This window comes from Podarcis cretensis (genome assembly GCF_951804945.1).
Source record: "Podarcis cretensis genome assembly, chromosome: 9".
NCBI lineage: Eukaryota > Metazoa > Chordata > Lepidosauria > Squamata > Lacertidae > Podarcis > Podarcis cretensis.
Window position 1 is genome coordinate 15,367,230 of NC_137178.1, and position 23,926 is coordinate 15,391,155.

Sequence of the window (23,926 nt, forward strand, 5' to 3'; positions counted from 1 at the left end):
CATGTAAGATATATTACTACTTATTTGTCATTTATAGATAGAAGAATATATAGCTTTTTGATTTCCATAAAAGGGCAAGAAGGAAATGGGTGTATCTTTTGTGATTGGTTCTAGCCAACAGCCAATAGGAATTTCAACCAGGCTGATTGGACAGAGGCAGCCACAGGAGGAGCAAGGGGGCTGGATTAAGGAAATATAAGTGCTGGCCAGAATGGCAAGAGGCCAGGCCAGAGCTTGGTAACCATATACCACTGTGCCTCATATTTATTTGTCTGACAAATAAATTACTATTTTAATTTCTCTATTGCTGCGTTGAATATTTCATTCCAGCTAAGCGTTAACCACAAGCAGGGTGCTACAGAAGCATCCATCAAGTAAAATTAAGAATCAAGTGTAATAAAAAGAATAGCCTCCTGGATCAGGCCAGTGGTTCATCTTAGTCCAGCAACCTGTTCTCACAGCAGCCAACCAAGATTTTAGTTTAGCTATGATTTGGGACCCGTGTGTGGACACAAAACATAACAGCAAAGTCATTTGTTTGTTTGAGTATTTGCTTTGCACCGGAAAACTGTGCAAACGTTTCTACGTGCAAATATCGTAACTCAAAATATTTAGAAAAATATATAATTATACTGGTGGTTTTTAAAGGAAAGGGCTCTTGGCAGAGCTGTGCTTCTTTACTACCTGAATTTCAGCACATTTGCTTTTTTATATATTGTTTTAATTCTATTCAATAGTAATTACTTTTAAACTTCTCTTTCATGTTTTCAGCTTTTTGCAATTTGTCTGTTTGAATTTGTGTAAGCTGCTTTGAGTTACAGTCTTACAAGAAGGCAGGATATAAATATTTTGTTGTTGTTTAGTCGTGTCCAACTCCTCGTGATCCCATGGACCAGAGCACGCCAGGCACTCCTGTCTTCCACTGCCTCCCGCAGTTTGGTCAGGCTCATGTTTGTAGCTTTGCAGACACTATCCAGCCATCTCGTCCTCTGTTGTCCCCTTCTCCTTGTGCCCTCCATCTTTCCCAACATCAGGGTCTTTTCCAGGGAGCCTTCTCTTCCCATGAGGTGGCCAAAGTATTGGAGCCTCAGCTTCAGGATCTGTCCTTCCAGTGAGCACTCAGGGCTAATTTCCTTAAGAATGGATCGGTTTGCTCTTCTTGCAGTCCATGGGACTCTCAAGAGTCTCCTCCAGCACCACAATTCAAAAGCATCAATTCTTCGGCGATCAGCCTTCTCTATGGTCCAGCTCTCACTTCCATACATCACTACTGGGAAAACCATAGCTTTAATTATATGGACCTTTGTTGGCAAGGTGATGTCTCTGCTTTTTAAGATGCTGTCTAGGTTTGTCGATATAAATATAGCAATAATAATTTTAAAAGTTGAGTGACCGCTGCTGGGAAATACAGCGGTGGATGACATGAACTTCTGATCTTTCCAAGGCCTTGCCCTATCAAGGGAAGCTGCCTTCTACCGAGTCCATGATCATCCAGGATTGGTGCATCTTGCTTCGTATTGTCTTCACTGACTGCCTGCAGCTCTCCGGAGTTTCAGACAGGAATCATCTTCAACCCAGCCTGCAAATCCCTGAAATTTAACTTAGAATAATGTGCTGTAAAACTGAACTATGAACCTTACCCTGATCCAGCGAAGGAGACCCTTAAGTTCCTAACAAGGCATTAATGCCCAGCTGCAAAAATAAAAATTAAAAAATCCAGATATCAGGTTCTTAGCTTCTTCCCCTTCTTCTGTGGATTTACATCCCTCTCATCAACAGATGATTTATTTTGCTAATTAGAGAGCGGAGGGAGAACAGCCTGCAAATGAAAGTGCCCCCTTGATTGCAGATGCTCATATTTCAGCTGCAATAATAATTTGTGCTCCCCCCACCCATAACTCATTAAATATGAGACGTGAGATCACTGTTTGTGTAACTCATTTAGAAGGGCGCAAAAAACATCCATGCATGCTTTTGTTCCATAGCCCTGTGATGAGCAGTGGGGGTGGGGGAGGGTCATCCTGATCAGAAGAATTTTTTTTCCAATCTCTGGAGCTGCAATCCTATGCACACTTACTAGGTAGCAAGTATCACTGAAGGCTGATCGCCGAAGAATTGATGCTTTTGAATTATGGTGCTGGAGGAGACTCTTGAGAGTCCCATGGACTGCAAGAAGATCAAACCTATCCATTCTGAAGGAAATCAGCCCTGAGTGCTCACTGGAAGGACAGATTGTGAAGCTGAGGCTCCAGTACTTTGGCCACCTCATGAGAAGAGAAGACTCCCTGGAGAAGACCCTGATGTTGGGAAAGATGGAGGGCACAAGGAGAAGGGGGCGACAGAGGACGAGATGGTTGGATAGTGTTTTCGAGGTTACCAGCATGAGTCTGACCAAGCTGCGGGGGGCAGTGGAGGACAGGAGTGCCTGGCGTTCTCTGGTCCATGGGGTCACGAAGAGTCGGACACGACTAAACGACTAAACAAAAATCACTGAACTCAGTAGGAATCACGTCTGTGTGGGCATGTAAATCTGTATCAGGCTTTAGCTTAGACAGGCGTTTGATGTATTTTGAGAATATTTTGGTTGATTGCTTTTTGAAAAGGGATGAAGCGTTTGCTTTGCCCGTCAAAGAAATAGTCCCATCACTCTGAATGACTTCATTTGCCCTCAGTGACATCAGCAAGCAGCCAAGCCTGATTGGCTACAAAGTGTCATGAGGTCATCTCCACTCCCAGTTATTGCTCAGAAGCATCTGGCACATCAAAGAATTATGCCTGGAAATGTGATTAGTAAAGGTAAAGGGACCCCTGACCATTAGGTCCAGTCGTGGCCGACTCTGGGGTTGCGGCGCTCATCTCGCTTTATTGGCCAAGGGAGCCGGCGTACAGCTTCTGGGTCATACGGCCAGCATGACTAAGCTGCTTCTGGCGGACCAGAGCAGTGCACAGAAATGCCGTTTTACCTTTCCGCTGGAGCGGTACCTATTTATCTACTTGCACTTCAACATGCTTTCAAACTGCTAGGTTGGCAGGAGCAGGGACCGAGCAACGGGAGCTCATCCCGTCGTGGGGATTCGAACCGCCGACCTTCTGATCGGCAAGTCCTAGGCTCTGTGGCTTATCCCACAGCGCCACCTGCGTCCCTTGGAAATGTGATTATAGCCTCCCAAAAAAATGCAGTTTCAGGAAGGATCAGATCAGAGGAAAGTGCCGCTTCTTGCCATATGCCCAGGGGTCAACAAACTTTTTCAGCAGGGGGCCAGTCCACTGTCCCTCAGACCTTGTGGAGGGCTGGACTATATTTTTGGGTGGAGGAATGAAAAAATTCCTATACCCCACAAATAACCCAGAGATGCATTTTAAATAAAAGGACACATTCTACTCATGTAAAAACACGCTGATTCCTGGACCGTCCGCAGGCTGGATTTAGAAGGTGATTGGGCCGGATCCAGCCCCCGGGCCTTAGTTTGCCTACCCATGGTCTAGCGTCAAAGATGTGCTCCAAAACTTACCAAGGAAGTCATACTGCTTGTTCGCTATGGCCTTCTACAGAAGGAAACATGGTCATTCATTATAATGCATTTCAAAATGATCTCCCTCCTGGCTTAAGGGAGCACGCTTTGATTTATAACATAAGCAGAAGCATACTCAGCACTGAAGCACTGTGCGATGCACTCTGGCGGCTGCACCCAGTCTCATTTTGGAGCGCTTAATGACATTTATATTAAATTGATTTAACATCCCTTCTCATTATGATGTGCTGCTCCAGTCGGCACAACTAAACATTGCAGAAATGGGGGGGGGGGATGAGGAGATAACTCAACTGCTCACTGCTACAGGTTTCTGAATCCATCCAGCTACACGCTGTTGAAACCTGGAGTAAAACTGAAGGGAACCTCAGAAATTGTAATTAGACCATTCATCTTTTGATTCTTTATTTCTTTCCACCATGATTTTTGTTGTTGTTGTTGTGTTCCTGAAGCCTCTGGCTATTGTGCTTAGATATTTGTCTTGCTCTGACATGACAAATTCAACCTTATCAGTATTCTGGAAACCACAGAAGAGTGACATGGCCAAACTGGCATGGGGGAAGAAGGGGGATGGAGAGTGCCCTGTTTGATGGGCCACCTACAGTTGTGTTATTGGTTCATGGCAGCTGCTGATGTGATTGGGAAGAGGAGCCAACCTGTATGGAGTTCAGCACATAAGTAAAATTTGGTGCAGTGTTGTTGAAAAACATGGATGATGCCCCATTGCTCTTCTGATGCAATTGGAGCTACAAGAATGTAACTATCCTGAGCTTGGAAGAGAAAGATCCCTTTATATAGGGTAGAAAATCCACAGGCTAATATAAAAGCCAAAGTATTGCAGGAGGGCTTCTTACTTTAAAAAAATATATGTATAGCCCTTTTTACAACACAGAACATAGCAAACAATAAATGTCAATATCCCATTTAAAAAAAAGTTTTGTAAGTGCAGATATAATCATAATAAATACAGAAGAAAATACAGATTTCTATTAAGTCATGGGACAACTTGATCACCCTCCTCTGCATGCATTCCAACATGTCAATTTCCTTCTTAATCTGGTGCCCAGAATTGGACACAGCACTCCTTGCTGACATCATCCCATCTTTTGCAGGATGGCAACTACAAAGATGGGGAGGAAGCAAGGCATTGGCCCAAACCTGCAGAATGAGTGCAATGCAGCGGTCGGTTTCCATCGTGCTTTACTAACAACAATTAAGAGAGAGAAACAAATGATGAGTGACAAAAACTGGAAGGTGTCCTTCGCTTTCAGTTTTCACTATAAAATTGATCACGTAGATACCAAGTCTTACAACAGATAGGCTTGGATACAAGCCTTCTTCTTCTTCAATGGTTACCTGCCGTTTGAATGTTGGTTGTGTTTGTTTATGTGGTCTTCTTCTAGGTACTGTTGTTGTCCAGCAGCTGATGTCCATGATGATAAGTGAGCATGAGCTGCTGTTTCCCAAGGATGGGGACGTCCAAAGTGGGCAGGAGGTGAGCAACAACAACAACGAGGTCCAAAAGAAAGTAATCATCGGTCAGCTCCAGAACAAAGAAAACAACAACACCAAGGATTCTTCACCACTGAGACACTGTTCTTGGGATAAACCAGAGTCTCCCCAAAGAACCATTGTGGAGAACGGCTCTCCTACAGCTCAGCCTGGGAGCAAGTCAAATAGCCCAAGGAACAGCATTCACAAACTGGACATCACCAGAAGCCCACCCCTTATGGTGAAAAAAAACCCAGCGTTCAATAAAGGCAGTGGCATCGTCACCAACGGATCCTTCAGCAGCTCTGTGGAGGGTCAAGAGAAGACATCGCCAGCCTTGCCCAATGGTACCTTGCAGAGCAGAAGAACATCTTCCCTGAAAGGGCCTGTCACCAAAATGGGCACCCACAGCATGCAGAACGGAGGGGTGCGAATGGGCATCTCCAGCACAGATGCCCACAGCAACTCTCTGAACAGCCGGAACCAGGGCTGGATGGCCAATGGGTACGTGACGCTGCGGGACAACAAGCAAAAGGAGCCCACGGGGGACTCTGGCCAGCACAACAGACTCTCTACTTACGACAACGTGCACCAGCAGTTCTCCATACTGAATGCCGAAGACAAGCAGAGCGTCGACAGTGCGACTTGGTCCACTTCCTCTTGCGAAATTTCCCTTCCCGAACATTCCAACTCCTGCCGCTCCTCCACCACCACTTGCCCCGAGCAAGACTTTTACGGGGCCAATTTTGAAGACCCCGTCCTCCTGGATGAGCCCCAGCATGAAGACCTCTCCAACCAAGGAGATTACGAGAACAAAGGCGACCGCAGAAGCGTCGGGGGGCGCAGCAGCCGAGCGACGAGCAGCAGCGACAACAGCGAAACGTTTGTTGTCAACAACACGGGCAACCACAGTGCTTTGCATAGCCTCGTGTCCAGCTTAAAGCAGGAAATGGCGAAACAGAAGCTGGAGTATGAAACAAGGATAAGAAGGTAAGCTGCCAGGGTCAGAGCTCCCGTTCTTTACGGTGCAGTCCTATGCATGCCTACCCAGCTGTAAGCCCCATTGTGTTCAATGGGACTTTCCCCCAGGAAATAAGTACACATAGAGGATTGTAGCCTAAAGCATTTATGTGCCACCTCAATGAGGGGTGCATTATGCATCGGCTTAAATCCAACTAGCCCAGTTCAAGAAGTATTCAGGTTGGGCAGCTCATGCTCCCCTCCAGGTGGGAAAAGCCATACATTATTTGCTAGTCAGGTGAGCTAAGATCATTACACTGGGGCCCTTCAGTCAGATCCCAAGGAAAAATCATTTAAATTATATATGCTCTGACATGAAGTGTTGCATTAACAATGAGCAAGAAAAAAGGTCAGGAGACGTCTTAGCACTCGGCTTAATTTATCTCATAGGGGATTATATATGGCTCGCATCTTCCCGTCTGAACCAAGTGATCAAAAAGTCCCGCTGTAAATGCTAACGAGTATCACAAAATTTATTTCACTGCATGCCAGGGGACACTCGAAAAGGAAAATGTGTTTCTCAGCGGCTGCAAGTGCAAAAGTTCTCTGCGGTTTTTAGATTCATAGCATGGATTTTAATGAGCTCAAGAGGTTTTGATTCCATTATAAAAAAATTGCGAATAAGCCTTAGAAATGGCTTCAACCTTTCAGAGCCCTAGGCCGGTTCAGTGCTAGACTGAGCCTAGTAAAGGCTCATATTTTGGGGTTGGGTGTTCATCAATATGCTGATGATACCCAGCTCTACCTCTTTTAAATCAGAACCAGTGAAGGCAGTGAAGGTCCTGTGTGAGTGTCTGGAGGCGGTTGGAGGATGGATGGCAGCTAACGGATTGAGGTTGAATCCTGACAAGACAGAAGTACTGTTCTTGGGGAACAGGGGGCGGGCTGGTGTGGAGGACTCCCTGATCCTGAATGGGGTAACTGTGCCCCTGAAGGACTAGGTGTGCAGCCTGGGGGTCATTTTGGACTCACAGCTGTCCATGGAGGCGCAGGTCAATTTTGCGTCCAGGGCAGCTGTTTATCAGCTCAACCTGGTATGCAGGCTTAGACCCTATCTGCCCACAGACTGTCTCGCCAGAGTTGTACATGCTCTAGTTATCTCCCACTTGGACTACTGCAATGCGCTCTACGTGGGGCTACTTTTGAAGGTGACTCCCAAACTGCAATTAATCCAGAATGCGGCAGCTAGACTGGGAGTGGCTGTCGAGACCATATAACACAGGGTCCTGAAAGATCTTCATTGGCTCCCAGTACATTTCCGAGCACAATTCAAAGTGTTGGTGCTAACCTTTAAAGCCCTAAATGGCCTCAGTCCTGTATACCTGAAGGAGCGTCTCCACCCCCAATATCCAGCCTGGACACTGACTGAGGTCCAAGGGCCTTCTGGCAGTTCCCTCTCTGCGAGAAGTGAGGTTACAGGGAACCAGGCAGAGGGCCTTCTCGGTAGTGGCACCCACTCTGTGGAATGCCCTCCCATCCAGATGTCAAGGAAATAAACAACTATTTTACTTTTAAAAGACAACTGAAGGTGGCCCTGTTTAGGGAAATTTTTAATGTCTGATGCTGTATTGGTTTTAATATTAGGTTGGAAACCGCCCAGAGTGGCTGGGGAAACCCAGCCAGATGGGTGGGGTATAAATAAATTTATTATTATTATTACTACTACTACTATTACTATTATTATTACTACTACTACTACTACTACTACTACTACTACTACAACTACTATTATTATAAAACGTTGGGAGAGTTTCAGTCTTGAAAGTCTGAGATTTTCAAACCATCAGCCTTTGCAATGTCGGCAGGGGGAAGGTGCTAAAAATTCTGGGCACCATAAATTTAATAAATAACCGATAGACAAGAGTTTCCAGACATCTAGCAAATGGTAACACTGGCTTTCTATTAAGCATAAGAACATATGCAGAGCCCTGCTGGATCAGGCCCAAGCCCCTCTGGTTCTGCACTCTGTTCTCACAGTGACCAACCAGGTGGGAAGCCCTTGAGCTTCAGCACTCTCCGTATCTGCAACTTCTCGGCAATGGTGCCCACCCTGTGGAACACCTTCCCTTTAGAGGTCAAGGAAATAAACATCTGACTTTTAGAAGACATCTGAAGGCAGCCCTGTTTAGGGAAGTTTTTAAAGTTTGATATTTTTTATAGTGTTTTTAATATTCTGTTGGGAGCCGCCCAGAGTGGCTGGGGAAACCCAGTCAGATGGGTGGGGTATAAATAATTTTAAAAGTATTTATATTATTATTATTATTATTATTATTATTATTATTATTATTATTATTAAGCTTCTACACATGCAATGTGCAAGGTACTTCATCCTTTGCCTCAAGCAGCAAAAAGTCCCTGCCTGTGCAATTATTCCTCCCCTCCAAGTACCTTGAGGAAGGAGGAGAGCGGAAAGAGATTAGTGAAGCAGCCAGTAAAAAAAGTACCATTCCTTGCCTCTCCTCTGTTCTAAATAACCCCACCCTGAAATGGTTTTTTTATATTATTTTAACTTTTTGTTTACCTCCCTTCCCCACAATGGCTCGCATACACTTCCAAAGCAGGCATGCTTAGCTTCAAGAGTTCAACTGTATATCATGGGCCCCTAGAACATTCTCTGGGCCTTTTCATATGTAGGTTGTCAACTGGCTAATTAGAGCCATCTCTGGAGAAGGGATGTTGTCAGGCTTTGGGGAATCAGATTCCTCCCCCATGGCAGTAAACAAGGATCAAACGAAAGAAGTGTCTTACCAGTTAGAAACTTTAATAATCACAGTGAAAGAACAGAGAACATGTTTCCTAGAAATGGCGGTGCTCCCAGTTAAGGATCACACACACCCCTCCATCCCTTTTAATCTACGTCACTCCTACATCTTGTAATCTAAGCTTGTACCCTCTGCGCTTTCTGTTCTGAGACTTTCTGAGCTCTCCCTGTCTTTGGAGAAGGGGGCTGAATGCTGTCCAACAACTGTGAATCTGTTAACCCTCTCTCTTCCAGTGCTGCTTCTCCTAGCTGTTCCCCACCCAGTATTTCCCAGCTTCTGCCTTCTGAACTATGTCCCTCTGCAAACCACTGTTCCAAATCTATACTGTCCTCCTGCTCCTGGGAGGGGGAGGCTCCCACCATTCCTCCTTAGTGCAGCTGTCCTCAGCACGGTCCCTGACAGGTGTCTCCAGTTCTGTTTGTTTTTCTCTCACCCATAACATCACAACTTTGCCACATGTCTTTGTGTATGCTAAGTTCTGTGGGGCTTACTTCTATGTAGCTGGCACCCTGTGTTAACTAGAATTCTAGAATTGGATGGGGCCACAAGCATCATCTATTGCAGTCCAACCCCCTGCAATGCAGCATACTTTTGCCCAACACGGGGCTCAAACCCACAACCTTGAGATTAAGAGTCTCATGCTCTACCGACTGAGCTATCACAGCTGTTACTGAACTATCCTTCTTTGGGTGCCCATGAGTGTTGAGTTGTACCAAAGTATACTAAGCTCTTTGTCTACTTTTGCTCCTCCAGTCTTGAACAAAGGAATCTCTCCCTGGAGACAGAAATGCTTGGCTTGCATGATGAACTGGAACAGGAGAAGAAAAAGTTCACCATGGTGGAGATTAAAATGCGCAATGCTGAGCGGGCCAAAGAAGACGCAGAGAAGAGGAACGACATGCTGCAGAAGGAGATGGAGCAGTTCTTCTCGACATTTGGGGAGCTGACAGTCGAGACACGTCGGCCAGAAAGAGGGAACACCATATGGATCCAGTGAGCGCTGCTGCTGCTGCTGCCGCCGACCAAGACTGTGGGATTCTGGGAAGAGGGTTGTTGGGATATTATATTGTAACAGGTGACTGGTCACCTGACTGAGGCTAGCACTCAACGTAATGTCGACCCTCAGAAGACGACACCATGCCTATGTCAACCAACCACATCCACCATGTGTACTTTTTAATTGAGAAATCATATTCCTTGAATGCATCGTAATGCAACCGTTAAGTGTTACAACTGGATTTGTGTATATAGATTTTAAATAGGTCATCCGAGGGAAGGGGGGATAGAAAGAGACAAGAAGAAATATTTTAATGCAAGTCTTATATTTAAACTGGCAAACGGAACCTTCATTGCAATTAAGCTTTATATTGAGGCTTTTTCCCCTTGCACTTAATTAACATAATAAGCTATTTTTGGCATTGTGTCACCATCAGCTTATTTTGTATATTACTTTTTTTCCCCTTTTGGTTGCCCCTCTCGCTGGGGAATTAAGATACACATCTATCTATATATATAGATATCTATATATATAATGTTAGCTATTAAACAAAACGAAAAGGATATTGTGTGACTGTGCTGTTTGTGCCAATGGATTTGCCCATGACCAAAAAAAAAAAGTGTAAATAATTTTATAAAAATATAACATGAGCATCTAATAAGCTGGAACTCTTTTTTTCTTTCTTTTTCTTTGGGATCTATCAGTTAGAAAACACAATACAATATTTCCTGTGCATGTGTGGTGCTGCAATTAGCCCTCCCTTGAAGACAGTGCATCCTATTCTGGATCAAACTGCACATTATATCCAACATGTAATTTGGGAATGCATGCTTGTTTTTCAAAAAGCAGCCACTGGGGGAGGGGTGGACAGTCAGGATCAGGCCTGCAGCACTTGTTACCATCCTTCCAACAGCCCTCCCATATATGCCAATAGCTGTGTCCCTCCAGTGTCATAAAGCAGCTTCAAGGGATATTTGGGGTGGACCACAAGGGCTGCTTTGGTTGGTAGTGGAGATATGGAGTTAACTTCTCCATACACCATTGTCCCAGTCTTGGTTGCTTCCTTCCCTAAGGCTGCTATTTAAAGTGGTTTAAAAAAGAAGATATGCAATCGAAATTATGTTTGGCCCCTGGGAGAGCCATCATTGATGGGGGTTTAGCAGAAGGGGGTGCAGACAGAAAGTAGATATCAGAAGAGGATGCAGTGGGAGACAAGATTGTCCCTGTGCTTAGAATTATGTTGTTGTTGTTGTTGTTGTTTATATTATGATTATTTGGCTTTTCAAAATAGGTTGGGTCAAACATACTTGTGAAACTCTCTTTCCCAATACCTCATTATAGTTTTTTCTCACCCCACTTGCCCTTGTTACCTGAAGCAGACGTTGAGTTCCTCCTTGTAGTTACCAGCACATTGCGCCCGGGTCATCGCCAGAGTGTCAGTATTCGTAAGAGGGATTCAGTTGCATACTATTAAGCCTCGTGTGTGAAGGTGATTCATGATCCGTTGAGAGCTCCCTCTGGAGTGTCTCATTTGCATGCTCAGGACAAGAGAAGCATGAGCAAGAACATGCCCATTGTCTGCCCTGTGTGTGGAATTATATTCCCAGGGCAATTAACTTGCCCAAGCTCTGGGGACTAGTCGGAAGCAATGCAAGACCAGTCTATGCAGGGTGCATTCCGGTTGATCAGGAGTCAACCACGACTGGAGTGGCATTTTAAGATTCCTTACACCTCTCCCCCACCTTCAAACCAGCTAGTTCTAATGCCTTATTGCCTGCAATGAGACTTTTGAACAACAAATTTTAAGAGCAGGCTCATGCCACACAAGCACCACTTGGTTATTCAAAACATGTTGACTCTCAGATGCCCACTGGACTCTCAGATGTTCATTTCGCATTGGAAAGGTGGGGGGGATTGCCATGGGTACAGCACCAGATTTAGGGTGGTGTGGGCCGTTCCCACACCACCCTTTGGCACTAGGCCAAAGGGGTACAAAATCATCAATGTCATCCTATATTTATACATGTAACTACTGAGAAGATCCATAAAAAGCAAATGAATTATTTTGGAAATTAAAAATGGCGGGGGGTTGTCCTCAGGACATAATATTATTTAAGTCCCTGATGGCTGTTTTGCCCACACAAACCATCACTTGATGCCAGACTCAACAAACAATGCAAACACAGCCCCATAATATAAACGAAGCTCAGAATGGTGAGTTTGGAATAAGGGCACACCTAGCTCTTAAACCATCATCATTAGTATTGTAGGGCAGCCATCCATGGAGGTGAATTACACATTTTGTCCCTTCTCCCATGGCATTTCCCTCATACTCTGAAAGTCACACTGGCTATGTTGTGGCAGAAGACTCAGTGTCAGCAAACAGCAGCTTCAGGCAGTTACCAACGCACCAGCATCCTAGCAGAGACCACTGCCAACGACTCCCATGAATCAATTCTCTGATCTGTGCCAACTGACACAAACCAACATTTTGAATTCCCACAATGCCTTGCAGCAACAATTATATTTGGAGCATTGTGGGAAATTTAAAAAGTGGGGTGGTGCTGTGGGTTAAACCACAGAGCCTAGGACTTGCCGATCAGAAGGCCGGCGGTTCAAATCCCCATGACGGGGTGAGCTCCTGTTGCTCGGTCCCTGCTCCTGCCAACCTAGCAGTTCGAAAGCACATCAAAGTGCAAGTAGATAAATAGGTACCGCTCCGGCAGGAAGGTAAACGGTGTTTCCTTGCGCTGCTCTAGTTCGCCAGAAGCGGCTTAGTCATGCTGGCCACATGACCCGGAAGCTGTACGCCGGCTCCCTCGGCCATTAAAGCGAGTTGAGCGCCGCAACCCCAGAGTCGGTCACGACTGGACCTAATGGTCAGCGGTCCCTTTACCTTTACCAGAGGGCCCACTAATATCAGAGAAGGGGGCACCAGATAGGAAGTTGCCACGGGAACCCTCAAACCTGCAGCCAGACTTACTTGTGAGAGCTGTGATCGTATATTTTGCCCCGAAACAGTGGCAAGGAGCCCCATATTTAATCAGGGACCCATTAGCTTGGGGGCTGAAGTTAACCCTTTCTCTTGTGATATTTCTCTGGTGGAATGAGGTCAATGACTGTTTCTGACCTCTCAAAGGAAGCCCCATCTGATGTGTCTCTGGAGGCATAGCTGAAGCCACGCATGGGAAACGCAGTCCAAAAGTCATACACAACAGACCAGCTTTACATTGTGGTCCAGTACAAGCCCTTGCTTTGCAATCCACCAGCACATAGCAGGTTCAGTTCACTTCTATCCCCAAGTTTTCATCACCAGAAGCCCATGTTGTATACAGAGTATCCAATACACCACAGAGTGTCACTTTGTGTCATGAACGATTTTGCCAGGAAAAACAAGGTTAGCATTGTCTGCTCTGTTCAGCTATAAGAAACTAGTGTTATGAAGCAAGTGCTCGTGTCAGGCATGAGCTATGAGCCCATAATATTGTGAGAGGGGCCTGGAAATTTAAGTCATGACTCTTGCATCCTTCATCCAGGAGTTATACTGCGTGGTTTAGGATGTGCCACGTGACATTAGGAGGCCTGTCGGTATGTAAGCATGTAGCTATAGGGACATCCAAGCAGCTGAGCTCCCCCCCCCCCCGTTACTATTCCTAAGCTTTGGTCCCTCTCACCCTACAGGGAGATCTGGGCTGAGCCAAAATGGGATTACTAGTGTGCAACAGCCTAACAGGATTATCACCATCCATGGAACTGTGGCTATGTGCTTAGGCTTGCAGCGCTAGACCAGAGTCCTGAACAGCTCAATCACTTCTTGCAAGCACAGCCCTGTTCATCTCTACACAAAGCTTACCACCTTCAGGCAACTCTATACAACATGTTTTGTGACTGGTGCCCAATGGGGTCGGTAGGGCAAAAGGCAGGGAGACCAACAGTAGCAGGTAGAAGAGGAGGAGAAAGAAGAAGAGTTTGGATTTGATATCCCACTTTATCACTACCCGAAGGAGTCTCAAAGTGGCTAACATTCTCCTTTCCCTTCTTCCCCCACAACAAACACTCTGTGAGGTGAGTGGGGCTGAGAGACTTCAAAGAAGTGTGACTAGCCTAAGGTCACCCAGCAGCTGCATGTGGAGGAGCGGATACGCGAACCCGGTTCACCAGACTACGAGTCTACCGCTCTTAACCACTACACTACACTACACCACAGGGAACTAGTTCCCTGACTGGTTGTAAGTACAATGGCAGGCAGGGTTTGGGGTAGGCTGGGTGAGGCAGACTAAGGTTGGCAGAGCAGTGCCCAGTTAGAATTAATGGACCACACTCTACTGACTGTTCTGCCTTGTCAAGTGGTAAGATTGGTACTGTAATCTAGAGTAGTTTCTTGTGCAGCCAACGTCCATGATTTTGGCCAATAGGGAAGTTGGTTGAGGGTTGGGCATCCAGCCTGTTTTTGTCATGACCCTAGAGTTAGGCTCCCCTTCTCTAGGGGATGAAGTCAATGAATCTGTAGAGCCAGCTCTAAATATGCTTCCAGCAGAGGAGCCTGTGGTGCTGGTGGTCCTCTGGGCTGAGGAAGTGGCACAACCATCATTGTGTTCCAATGCAGAAGACCAGAGGCGACCCTGCTTTGTTGCAATAGGAGACCAGAAGAACAGGTTGGACCTCTACCTGAAAAAGCACATTCCAGTGCAGGCAGGGCTAACAACTGGAATACAGCAGCTGCCATGATATAGGGCTGTGAAAAGAAGTACCAGAGCTCTGTGTTCCTATAGCGCAGTCTGAACCTTGAAACCAGACTGAACCTTGCCTCACTTTGCACCCAGCTTGAGCCACAACTTGTAATGCTTCAAGCCGCAGCCTTGCCTCACTGCAAAGGCGGACAGTTTTGGACAGGGGTGCACTGCCACTTGAAGGATGAGCCCCACAGCTTGATGTCTGGTTTTGCTCCTGTGTGATTAGATTGTGGCTGGGAGCATTATTCCACAACTTCTTTTGGTGAACCACCTGTGCCTTTCCATGGAGAAGACAGGTCTGGCCATTATCACACATCCAGGTCGGACTACCATAACGCTCTTTGAAAAATGTGTAAAAATTGAAGCTAGTACAGAATGCTGTGGCAACTGCTATTAAGAGTCATGCTTTGTATTAACACTCATACAGTGGTACCTCAGGTTAAGTGCTTAATTCGTCCCAGAGGTCTCTTCTTAACCTGAAACTGTTCTTAACCTGAAGCACCACTTTAGCTAATGGGGCCTCCCACTGCCGCCGCACCGCCGGAGCACGATTTCTGTTCTCATCCTGAAGCAAAGTTCTTAACCCGAGGTAATATTTCTGGGTTGGTGGAGTCTGTAACCTGAAGCGTATGTAACCTGAAGCATATGTAACCCGAGGTATACCATACATTTTGAAACCAGATTATCTAAACATCTGCCTCCTACTGTGAATGAGATAGCTTGCCCACTGAATCTTCCATGGAGGCTCTCCTCCATGTCCCATCACCATGAGAAGTATGACTGACAGTAATATATGAACTAGGACTTCTTTTCTTCATTGCAGTGCCTAGGCTTCCTCAAATTGATTTCCTCCAGATGTTTTGGACTCCAACTCTCATCAGTTTCAGCCAGCATGGACAATTATCAGGGATGACAGGAGTTGGAGTGCAAAACATATACAGGGAACCATATTGGGGAAAGCTGGCCTAGGCGACAGAACTTCTTCACCATGCTACAGCTATTAAAACACTCTTTGAAAATCATTTTGTTTCATCAGGTGTTTGGTTTAATGTGATGGTTGGTTTCTCTGGCTTTATTGCTGCTTTCTTTGTTGCTGTGCTTCTAATGTCTGTTGCTGTACTTTGTATTTTATATTTATATGTGTAGTTTTTTTTTCATTTTACTTAAGTTTTTTATGCTGTAAGTCAATCTCTCTGTGTGTGTGTGTGTGTGTGTGTGTGTGTGTGTGTGTGTGTGTGTTAATGCTTAATGTATTATTATGTTTCTATATATTTCAGAAGCTGTCCAGGGTTGCTAGGGCGGGCAGGGTAGAAATAATAAAATTTTATTATAATAATAATTATTATTGTTGTGTGGCCAAAAGTGATGCTCCCCTGTGCTCCACAGATTTGTTGGGAAAGCTATAGATTTGAATCTCTATCGAAAATTGTGTATATTTAAACCTGTGCACAGAACATGACCCCAAAGAATCAAAACGACGAGACAAAGTATTTAGACAAGAACTCCAAAAGGTGTGGGGTTTTTTTTTTTTTTTGGCACAAAGGGGAAAATAGATTCCCTTCTGCTTTTAATAACTCAAAACAAACAGAAGTCAGAATGCATCGACTCAACATTGATCCACAAAAGGTTGATGAACAAAGCCAAGATCCCTCCGTTCCCCCTCGTACCACCCACAGGAAACAATGAAAGGTAGAAAGTAAAAACGACTGAAAAAGAAAACAAAATGTAATGAGGTTCATTTCCTTATCAAATGTCACATTTGTCAGTTCATCCATACTCACAGGTTGTTTACTTATCACGTTCAAAACTAAGACCTTGCAATGGAGTTGGACACTTCTTCCTCTTCCATTCTTGATGCTGAACAGTGGCTCTTTGTTTTGTGTGTGTTTTTTCTCCGCATATATATAGAGATATAAAAACTACTTTTATCAACACTGAGAAGTTACACTCCTGGTCATTGTGAATTATATTTGGAAGTCCAATCATGCAGAACTACAGGCGGGTGCAACTTAGGTCTTATTACAGGATGGACATGGCAAGGTGAACAGTTTGGTTTCACTAGTTGGGTTGGGAAGATCCTGGTACCATTGTTGCAAAATGTATTACTGGCCGTAAGTCCCACTTACTCAAATTTACTAAATATACATAATTCTCTATATACATATTGAAGCCCCCGACCCTTTTCCTTATCAGCCAAATGCCAACAGAGGAAACGATTGGAGGAACCATATGGAGGTGTACAGTGGTCTTTGAGAAATACAGACAGAGTGATGGATTGTTACAGACAAGTTACGAAGAGAGAGGGAGAAAAATCAGTATGGATATTTACATACTATGAATCTTACTATGTAGGAGAAATGTACAGCCCTGCTCAACAAAAAGCAACCGATTTGTTGCATTTAGTGAATCTCGTTTTCTCAGGGCCAAATTTTTAAAGTTGCCCAAAGGCCATCTAGTTCCACTGGAGCCAGTATCAGAGAGCTGCCTTAAAGTGAGTCGGGTTATCTGTCTGCTTCAGGGAGACCTACTCTGACTAGCTGTTGTCTAGGACCTCAGGCCAGCTCCTGCTATTATCTGAAGATGCTCGGAACCAAGCCTTGAAAATGCAGATCTTTTGTTCTTTTCTTTGAGCTTCATTATGCTAAAGCACATTGTAAGACTCAAGAGTCAAGGGTTGGAAGACTCAAGACAGGGTTACAAAAGGTGGCACATTTGCCCAGCAGGGCTACCTGTGTGTATACAGGAGTGCTGATATTCACCTTGGGAAAGCATCCATGACTGTTTCAGGGATAAAGGACTATCCTTACAAAATTCATACACCCCAATCCAGGAGATATCCATGCACATTGACAGAATGCAGTCGTATATTTTATGAGTGTACGCAGTGCAGTGCACATGCCTGCTCTCTCTCTTGGACTACCGGTCACACGCAACATGTTATTGTATACAACTACAGCCGGAATTTTTTTGGGGGGTGGGAGAGGTGTCCCTGTTTCCTAATTATAGTCCCAAAGCAATGCCAAGACAAAACTGTAATGTCAATCCCGGAATTAAAGGGTGGGCAAATGGATTTTTTAAAGGGACGGAAAGAAAGAGTAATTTGGTACCCCAAAACCACAAAACTCGCCTTTTGCATTTCCCACGCTTGAAATTGAAATTAAGTCTTGCATTTGCTTGAATGGACATGGATTTAATAACTAGCTCGCGCCCCTGCCCTACTTTGCATTAAAAACACTGGCACAAATGATCAACTTGGGAGTAAAGGGGTGTCACTTATAAAAGTGCCCTAAATTTTGAAATTATTAGAAGGAACACCTTTGGATATTTTGACTCTCCTTTTCTTTGGACAATGTGCCTTTTGATTTATAATATTCCTTCTCAGGGCAATTTCACCCCCTTCCCTATTCTTTTCAAGATGGGAAACCCAATCCACAAACCAGTCAAAGGGTACATAAATTGAAATTGTTTTAGAGCCATGAAAACTTAATCGAAGAAGACTTAGCTAAAAGTCGTCTGTCCCCCCTCACACACACGCCAACACACATACTCTTTTACAGAGTCATTTGTCTCCTGTGAAACTGGGGTGGAGGGTTTCTGGGTGAATCGGAGAAATTGCCAGGGGACTTAACGTAACAGGTATGAGGAGCCAGGAGTGGTGGGCAAACATTTTAAAAACAGTAACAAAGAATGCCCCCTGGGAACAGTGCGCCAGATCTTCAAGCAATGGCAAAACTTTTAACAATGAAAAAGAAACCCCCCAAAAGGAAGGGGGGGACTGAGACAACCCTCTGCCATATGCACATATGCCATGTAGAAATTTCTCTTGGCCACTGAAGATCACAAAAATCTGGGGAGGGGGATTCTCCTCCCCACAAATGCCACCCAAATAAGGTGTGAATGTAATTCTTTAATTGCAAAGAAACAAGGGGGAAGAGAGTAGCTGCCATGTGTGTTGTCTTCATTGGGACTGCCACACAGGCAGATAGGGTTAACCCCCTGAATTTGACACAGTGCCAAATTTACCCTCCTCCCTATTTCCCACCACCCTGGCTGCTATTTAAAAATTCTCAAACCAGGCACGTTAAATCTAATCATGCAATTACAGTCATGTCTAGTTTGGTCTTTAGACAAGCACATTCTCACCGTTCTTTAAATTAAGAATCTTGCCACCAATCTCACAGGGTCTGCTGAGCTTGGACTATTACTTTCAACATATAAAAGGTGCCTTAAATTGTTAATAATTATATAAGATAGGAATAAGCTGTTTCAAATCAAAGTTCTCCCGTTTAAGGCAGCGCTCCAGAAACTAGTTAAGCCTCAATCTGTGCAGCTCTGTGGAGTTATTGACTTTACAGAAGCTATTCCAAAAGTAGATGGACCATTGACTACAGGCTCCCATTTTTCATTTCTGAACAGAAATGAAGTTTGAATAACACAGCCCATGAGCCAAGCATTCTTTTTATAAGAAAATGAGATCTAGTATATCATATGAGCAGGGCTATTTTTCTCCAGCTCATCAGTTGGAAAAAGACACATTTCTTCCCTCCCCTTGGCCCAAAAAGCTTTTTCCTCATTAAGTTCTTACACATCTGTGAAATAATTCAAGTCCACTGTGTTACCCTCCCTTCATTAAAACCATCCTTTGAAACTCAAACCAGCTCAACCATCAGACTCTTGACAGTGCAGGGTTCTAGTCAATATTATATGGACAATTTCCAGACTAAAAAAAGGGAAACTCAAATTAAATTTAGCATCAAGAGACCAAACATTTGCACATAACTAGCAAAACTACCGGCTTCCTTTTCTTAAAAATAAGCCATACTAAACCAGTATGCTTCCCCAAACTAGCCATACAAAATCTAATTCTTCTTGTAAAATACATACTTGGCCAGTAGCCTTCTCTACAAGACCATTCAAGTCAGACACAACTGAGAACAGAGCTTCCAGAACAATTCCAATGAACTAAGAAAGCAGGTTAAATTTTCTTACTGTGAGGTTGCAGAAGTGGTAAAAGTTTCATCTGCGACTTTCGCAAAGCTGGGACAAATATAGGAACCCTTGTCCTCTTGAAAGAGTCCTCTATTTCAGGAATGAACAGAGGCCTTGAGAATTGGCTTTCCTTTTAACCAGAACCTGAGAGACACCAACTGTAGCCAGGTGCAAAAGATAAACACTTAGAATCAAAGCATTCTAAGGCACCTGAACTCACAGTTGCTCCACACAATGATACACCTCACACACCCATTCCTTCATTTCAGCAGTATAATTTAGAGGGAGTTATTTGGTAAATCTATTCCAAACCACCTGGAGATCTGCAAGAAGTTCCCAAAACTACTTTCCTTAGCCTTGTTTCATCATTTCCACCTCCAAGTCTGTGAACTAGACCCAACCACTGCATACAAATGATAAAATTCCCTACACATAGAAAATGAATATTTAGTGGAAGAGTTTCGCTGTACTTATTACATCCATATCCCACCTTTCCTCATGATTTTGCCCTCCCAATTTTCTTCTCAGAATGGCAGGTAAAGTAGCTTAGGCTGGGCATTTGTGGCTGGCCCAAAGTCAAAAACTGAGATTCATGGGAAGTTGAACTTGTATCTCCTTGACGCGAGTCTGAGACTCTAACCCACTGCACAACGTAGCTGCCTTATAGGCAGAGATTTCTTTATAGATGGTGGGCTTTCACTCAAGTGACTACACTCAGGCCTACACTCAAGTGACAAAGCCTGGGCAGGTAAATGCCACCTCTCCAGCAGTTTGTGAGAAATACACAAATAAGATTGTGGTGGTTGCGTTTTCAAAATGCCCTAAAAGCACTGGTGGGAACTCTGTTTTCTACAAAGCTTTACCCGAGAGCTGAGAGTAGATTTGCCACCTTCTTCCTTGCAAGGAAGCTTTGTGCCTTTAATAGCTACACAACAGCCTGAAATCTAAATGGTGCAGGTTTCACCAGCACATGGTAATGCACAGTGCTTTTTTTTTCTGAGGGGACGCGGGGGGTAAATGTTTTGTGAATCTAAGTTTGGCCTCATTGAGGGGCAGTATTTCAATATGAGTAGGAAGATGAGAGTACCCCTAAACATTATTTTTTTTGGGGGGGGGGGGACACTGGTAACGAAGCAAAGGAAAACCGGCTCTTAGATGGCAGCAGGCAACTGATTTATAGCCCAGTCTCAGTTTTCCTTTAGTTCAGTGGGACATTATTATTATTTTTGTTTCAGATGGGATTTTAATGGGCTTCGTAAAGCCAAAACTCAGTACAGGAACTTCCTTATCCACTTCGAATACAAAGTCAATTGAATTATGCACGTTTCTTCCAGTAAAAAAAAAAGGACAATATAAACAAACATTTTCAATAACCTCTCAAAGCGTTCAGTTTTTATTTCTGGTTTTACTTTTTACAGTAAAATAGCTTTTTACTAAACCAGCGTGAATCATTTAATTCTTTTACTAATACCAAGGTGGTTTGCATTTGTTGCCCTCCCTTACTATGCTAAGAGTTGAACTCAAGTGCATTGCACTATTTCAAAGAAAAAGGTTTGCTGTTTAAAGTTGAAGGGCCCCATGTGTCACTTAAAGTGAGTTCAGTGGGACATTAAGGGCCTCCAAAGCTTCTTGGGTTGACCAGCCTTGGGGGAAAAGGATACTTAGTGGACGCTTATTAAGGCAACTTTGAGTCTAGCTCAGTCGGTAGAGCATGGGACTCTCAGGGCTGTGGGTTCAAGCCCCCATGTTGGACAAAGGATTCCGGCATTGCAGGGAGCTGCACTAGACAACCCCCCTGGTCCCTGCCAACTCTACAGTTCTGTGATACTAAGTTGTTTTTCTGTAATGCCTGCTGCATAATAACCGAAAACCCTGTAGGAGATGTCAGGCACCACTGTTGGACCTTTGTTTTATTCAGCCCGCCAACTTGAAAAATGTTTCTAAATATTTGGAGGGAGAAAACGGGGGTGGGGGGTGGCTGCATGGGCTTAAATCTTGCGCCAAATTTCACCTAAAGCATTCAAGATGAATTGGGAGGTTGTCACCTGAATAAAAGCTGAAACCCCTGAGTATTCTGAGGAAATGAAATAACACTAGCAAAACGTATTTGTGATTGGCAGAGGTTCAAGATCTTACAGCTTTGAGCCATACAGCAAGTGTGCCTAGCCCTGCCTTCTGAGAGAGCAACTCTTAGGTTTTGGTGCAAATATCAGGATATCTTCTAGAGCACCACCTCTTTGAACAGGGGTGAGGAACGCTTTTCTGTCTGAGCATCACATTCCCTTTCGGGAAACCTTCCTAGTGGTTAGTGTTAGTGGGGGTGGCGGCAATATATGTGCCTCTTACCATTGCTAAGAAGGCTACATTGCAGCCATGCAGAAGTCATGAGGCTATTCCACCCCACCCCATTCTCCCTCCAGCCAAGCAAGATGGGTTATCACAATTCAAAGATGCAATTCAGGCGGGCCAAAGCACTTGAGGAAGGTATGTTACAGGGCCAGCAAGACTCAGAAGAACAGATATGAGAGTGCGACCTGAAAGTCAAAGGGCAAATGTGCCATGGGAAGGATATTCATTTCTCAGCTCCCATTTTGTCTCAGCACTCCAGATATATATATTTTTGCATAAACAAGGCTATTAACAGCCTCCCTTCCAGGCTGGACCTGCTACAACAGCACTGACAGAGTTGCTATCTTTCAACAGGCGAATTATGGGTGGCTCAGTCATCTGCCACTTGTATAGGCAGGACCAAATTTACAGAACTGTGTCTTACAGACAAAATGTCAGAAGCTAAATTTAAGGCAAGGCAGCAGACTCCCGCTAACTGTCGATCCCTTGCTTTGATCATCTTTTGATCTGACCTACATACACTAGAATGTCTGAAATGGCAACGAGACAGATGAACAGTGATGGACGACCTTCTGGAATTGTGTTTAAAGCCTTTTAAAACGCCGTCCTGGGTATGTTAGTTATGTGTGGTGAAATGTTTATTTTTCTTTGGTTGGAATCATTGCCAATCAGTTTCCCTGGATGCCGTCGGCCAACCTTCCTCAAGCACCAGTATTTAGAAAGGTATACTTTCTCTCTTTACATGCTTATTCCAAAGAGTTAATTGATTTAGATGTCTCTGTAAGGCCCATGCTACATTTTCTGTTGCCTAAGCCAAGCCCCCTAACTTTTTAGACATGTCACCCTAAGAAAGAAACTAAGGCCCTTGAAAATATTTTAGATCCCCTCATTCTTTTCTATATTCTGATTATATCGATTTTGTTATGTCAGTCGGCCAGAATGACACCTCTAAATGAGAGTGGGCCACAGATTTCTGTAACAGTTTCAGGATCTGTGCTTGCTTGGTTTCCAGCTTCTTGACTAATAATTCCTAACACCACATCTGCCCTTTTCACAGCTGCAGTACAGTCAACCGATGTTTTTGGTAAACACTCTATGATCTCAAGGTTATCTGTCTTTCCTTGCTGGCTGCAGATTACTGACTTTCGTTTTATCTTTTCCCAATGAACATGGCTTGGCACTTACATGGAACTTCATCTGCAATTCTATTCCCCAGCCACGGATTCAGGAGAGTTTTCTGAAAATCTCCGATGGGATTTCGCCCCCCGCCCCTGAGTAACTTAGTATCACCAGCGAGTCTGGATGCTTCAACGCTGTTATGGATTGTGGCTTCTGATATTGACAAGCTAATGGTCTTCAATTCCAAAAGGCTCCCTGTTACCTGTGGTCTCAGCACCAAAACAGTGGACAGTGGAAAGTGGCTTTTTTTTAATTGCCCATTACATCTGGGCAACAAAATACACAGCTAGCAGATGCCATTATTGCCATTATTGCTTAGAGCATCATTTCTCTGTTATTGCCTTCGTGGCATCCTCAGTGCACTACTGTGTCCCATTAAAGTACTGCCATTTCTTGTGCATTGGGATTTCATGTGGGCTGAGTTAAGGTTAGTGCCGCACACGGATATCGTTTCATGGCTTTCAGAAAGAATACACGGGAAATCAATCAAAGCTGCTTTGCGGCTTCCATTTCAATGGAAGATGCATGTGGTAACTGTGATGTGGTGGCAGCAATTGATAGATTGCCCCCTATATTGCTATTTATTTTTATTTAGTTATTATTATTTTTTGCAGTAGCGACTTTTTGCTTATTGCTGCTATACATACTGCACTAACGAAAAGTGTTCCGTTCCTTTTTATTTAAGGAAAATTCTACCTGCCCTACATCTTTATTTAGTAAGTGGAAATGAAATTGGTCATAACTATTTCAGGGAGGATATGCTTCTAAATTTGTTTACGGCCACCTTTCAGAAGAGAAAGAATGTGTCATTCAGTCTAGGCCAGGCAAGCCCAAACTTGGCCCTCCAGCTGTTTTGGAACTACAACTCCTATCATC

At 44.2% G+C, this 23,926-nt stretch overlaps 1 protein-coding gene and 1 long non-coding RNA gene across 8 annotated transcripts in view; one reads left to right on the forward strand and one right to left on the reverse strand.

The window, feature by feature from the left end:
* The window catches only part of ARHGAP24 (Rho GTPase activating protein 24), a 415,806-nt gene extending 405,345 nt beyond the window's left edge, over positions 1-10,461 (forward strand). For all 7 annotated transcript variants that reach the window (XM_079990832.1, XM_079990834.1, XM_079990831.1 and 4 more), the window contains 2 exons: positions 4,934-6,011; positions 9,557-10,461. In XM_079990832.1, coding sequence (XP_079846958.1) covers positions 4,934-6,011; positions 9,557-9,800 — 1,322 coding nt within the window. In that variant the 3' untranslated portion in view covers positions 9,801-10,461. The remainder of the gene's footprint in view (positions 1-4,933; positions 6,012-9,556) is intronic.
* Positions 10,462-16,047: 5,586 nt separating this feature from the next.
* On the reverse strand, positions 16,048-21,226 carry LOC307224424. Its single transcript, XR_013842501.1, has 2 exons — positions 21,184-21,226; positions 16,048-20,849 (listed from the first exon to the last, which is right to left on the reverse strand). It is a non-coding gene; the product is annotated as an uncharacterized lncRNA (long non-coding RNA).
* Positions 21,227-23,926: the final 2,700 nt, after the last annotated feature.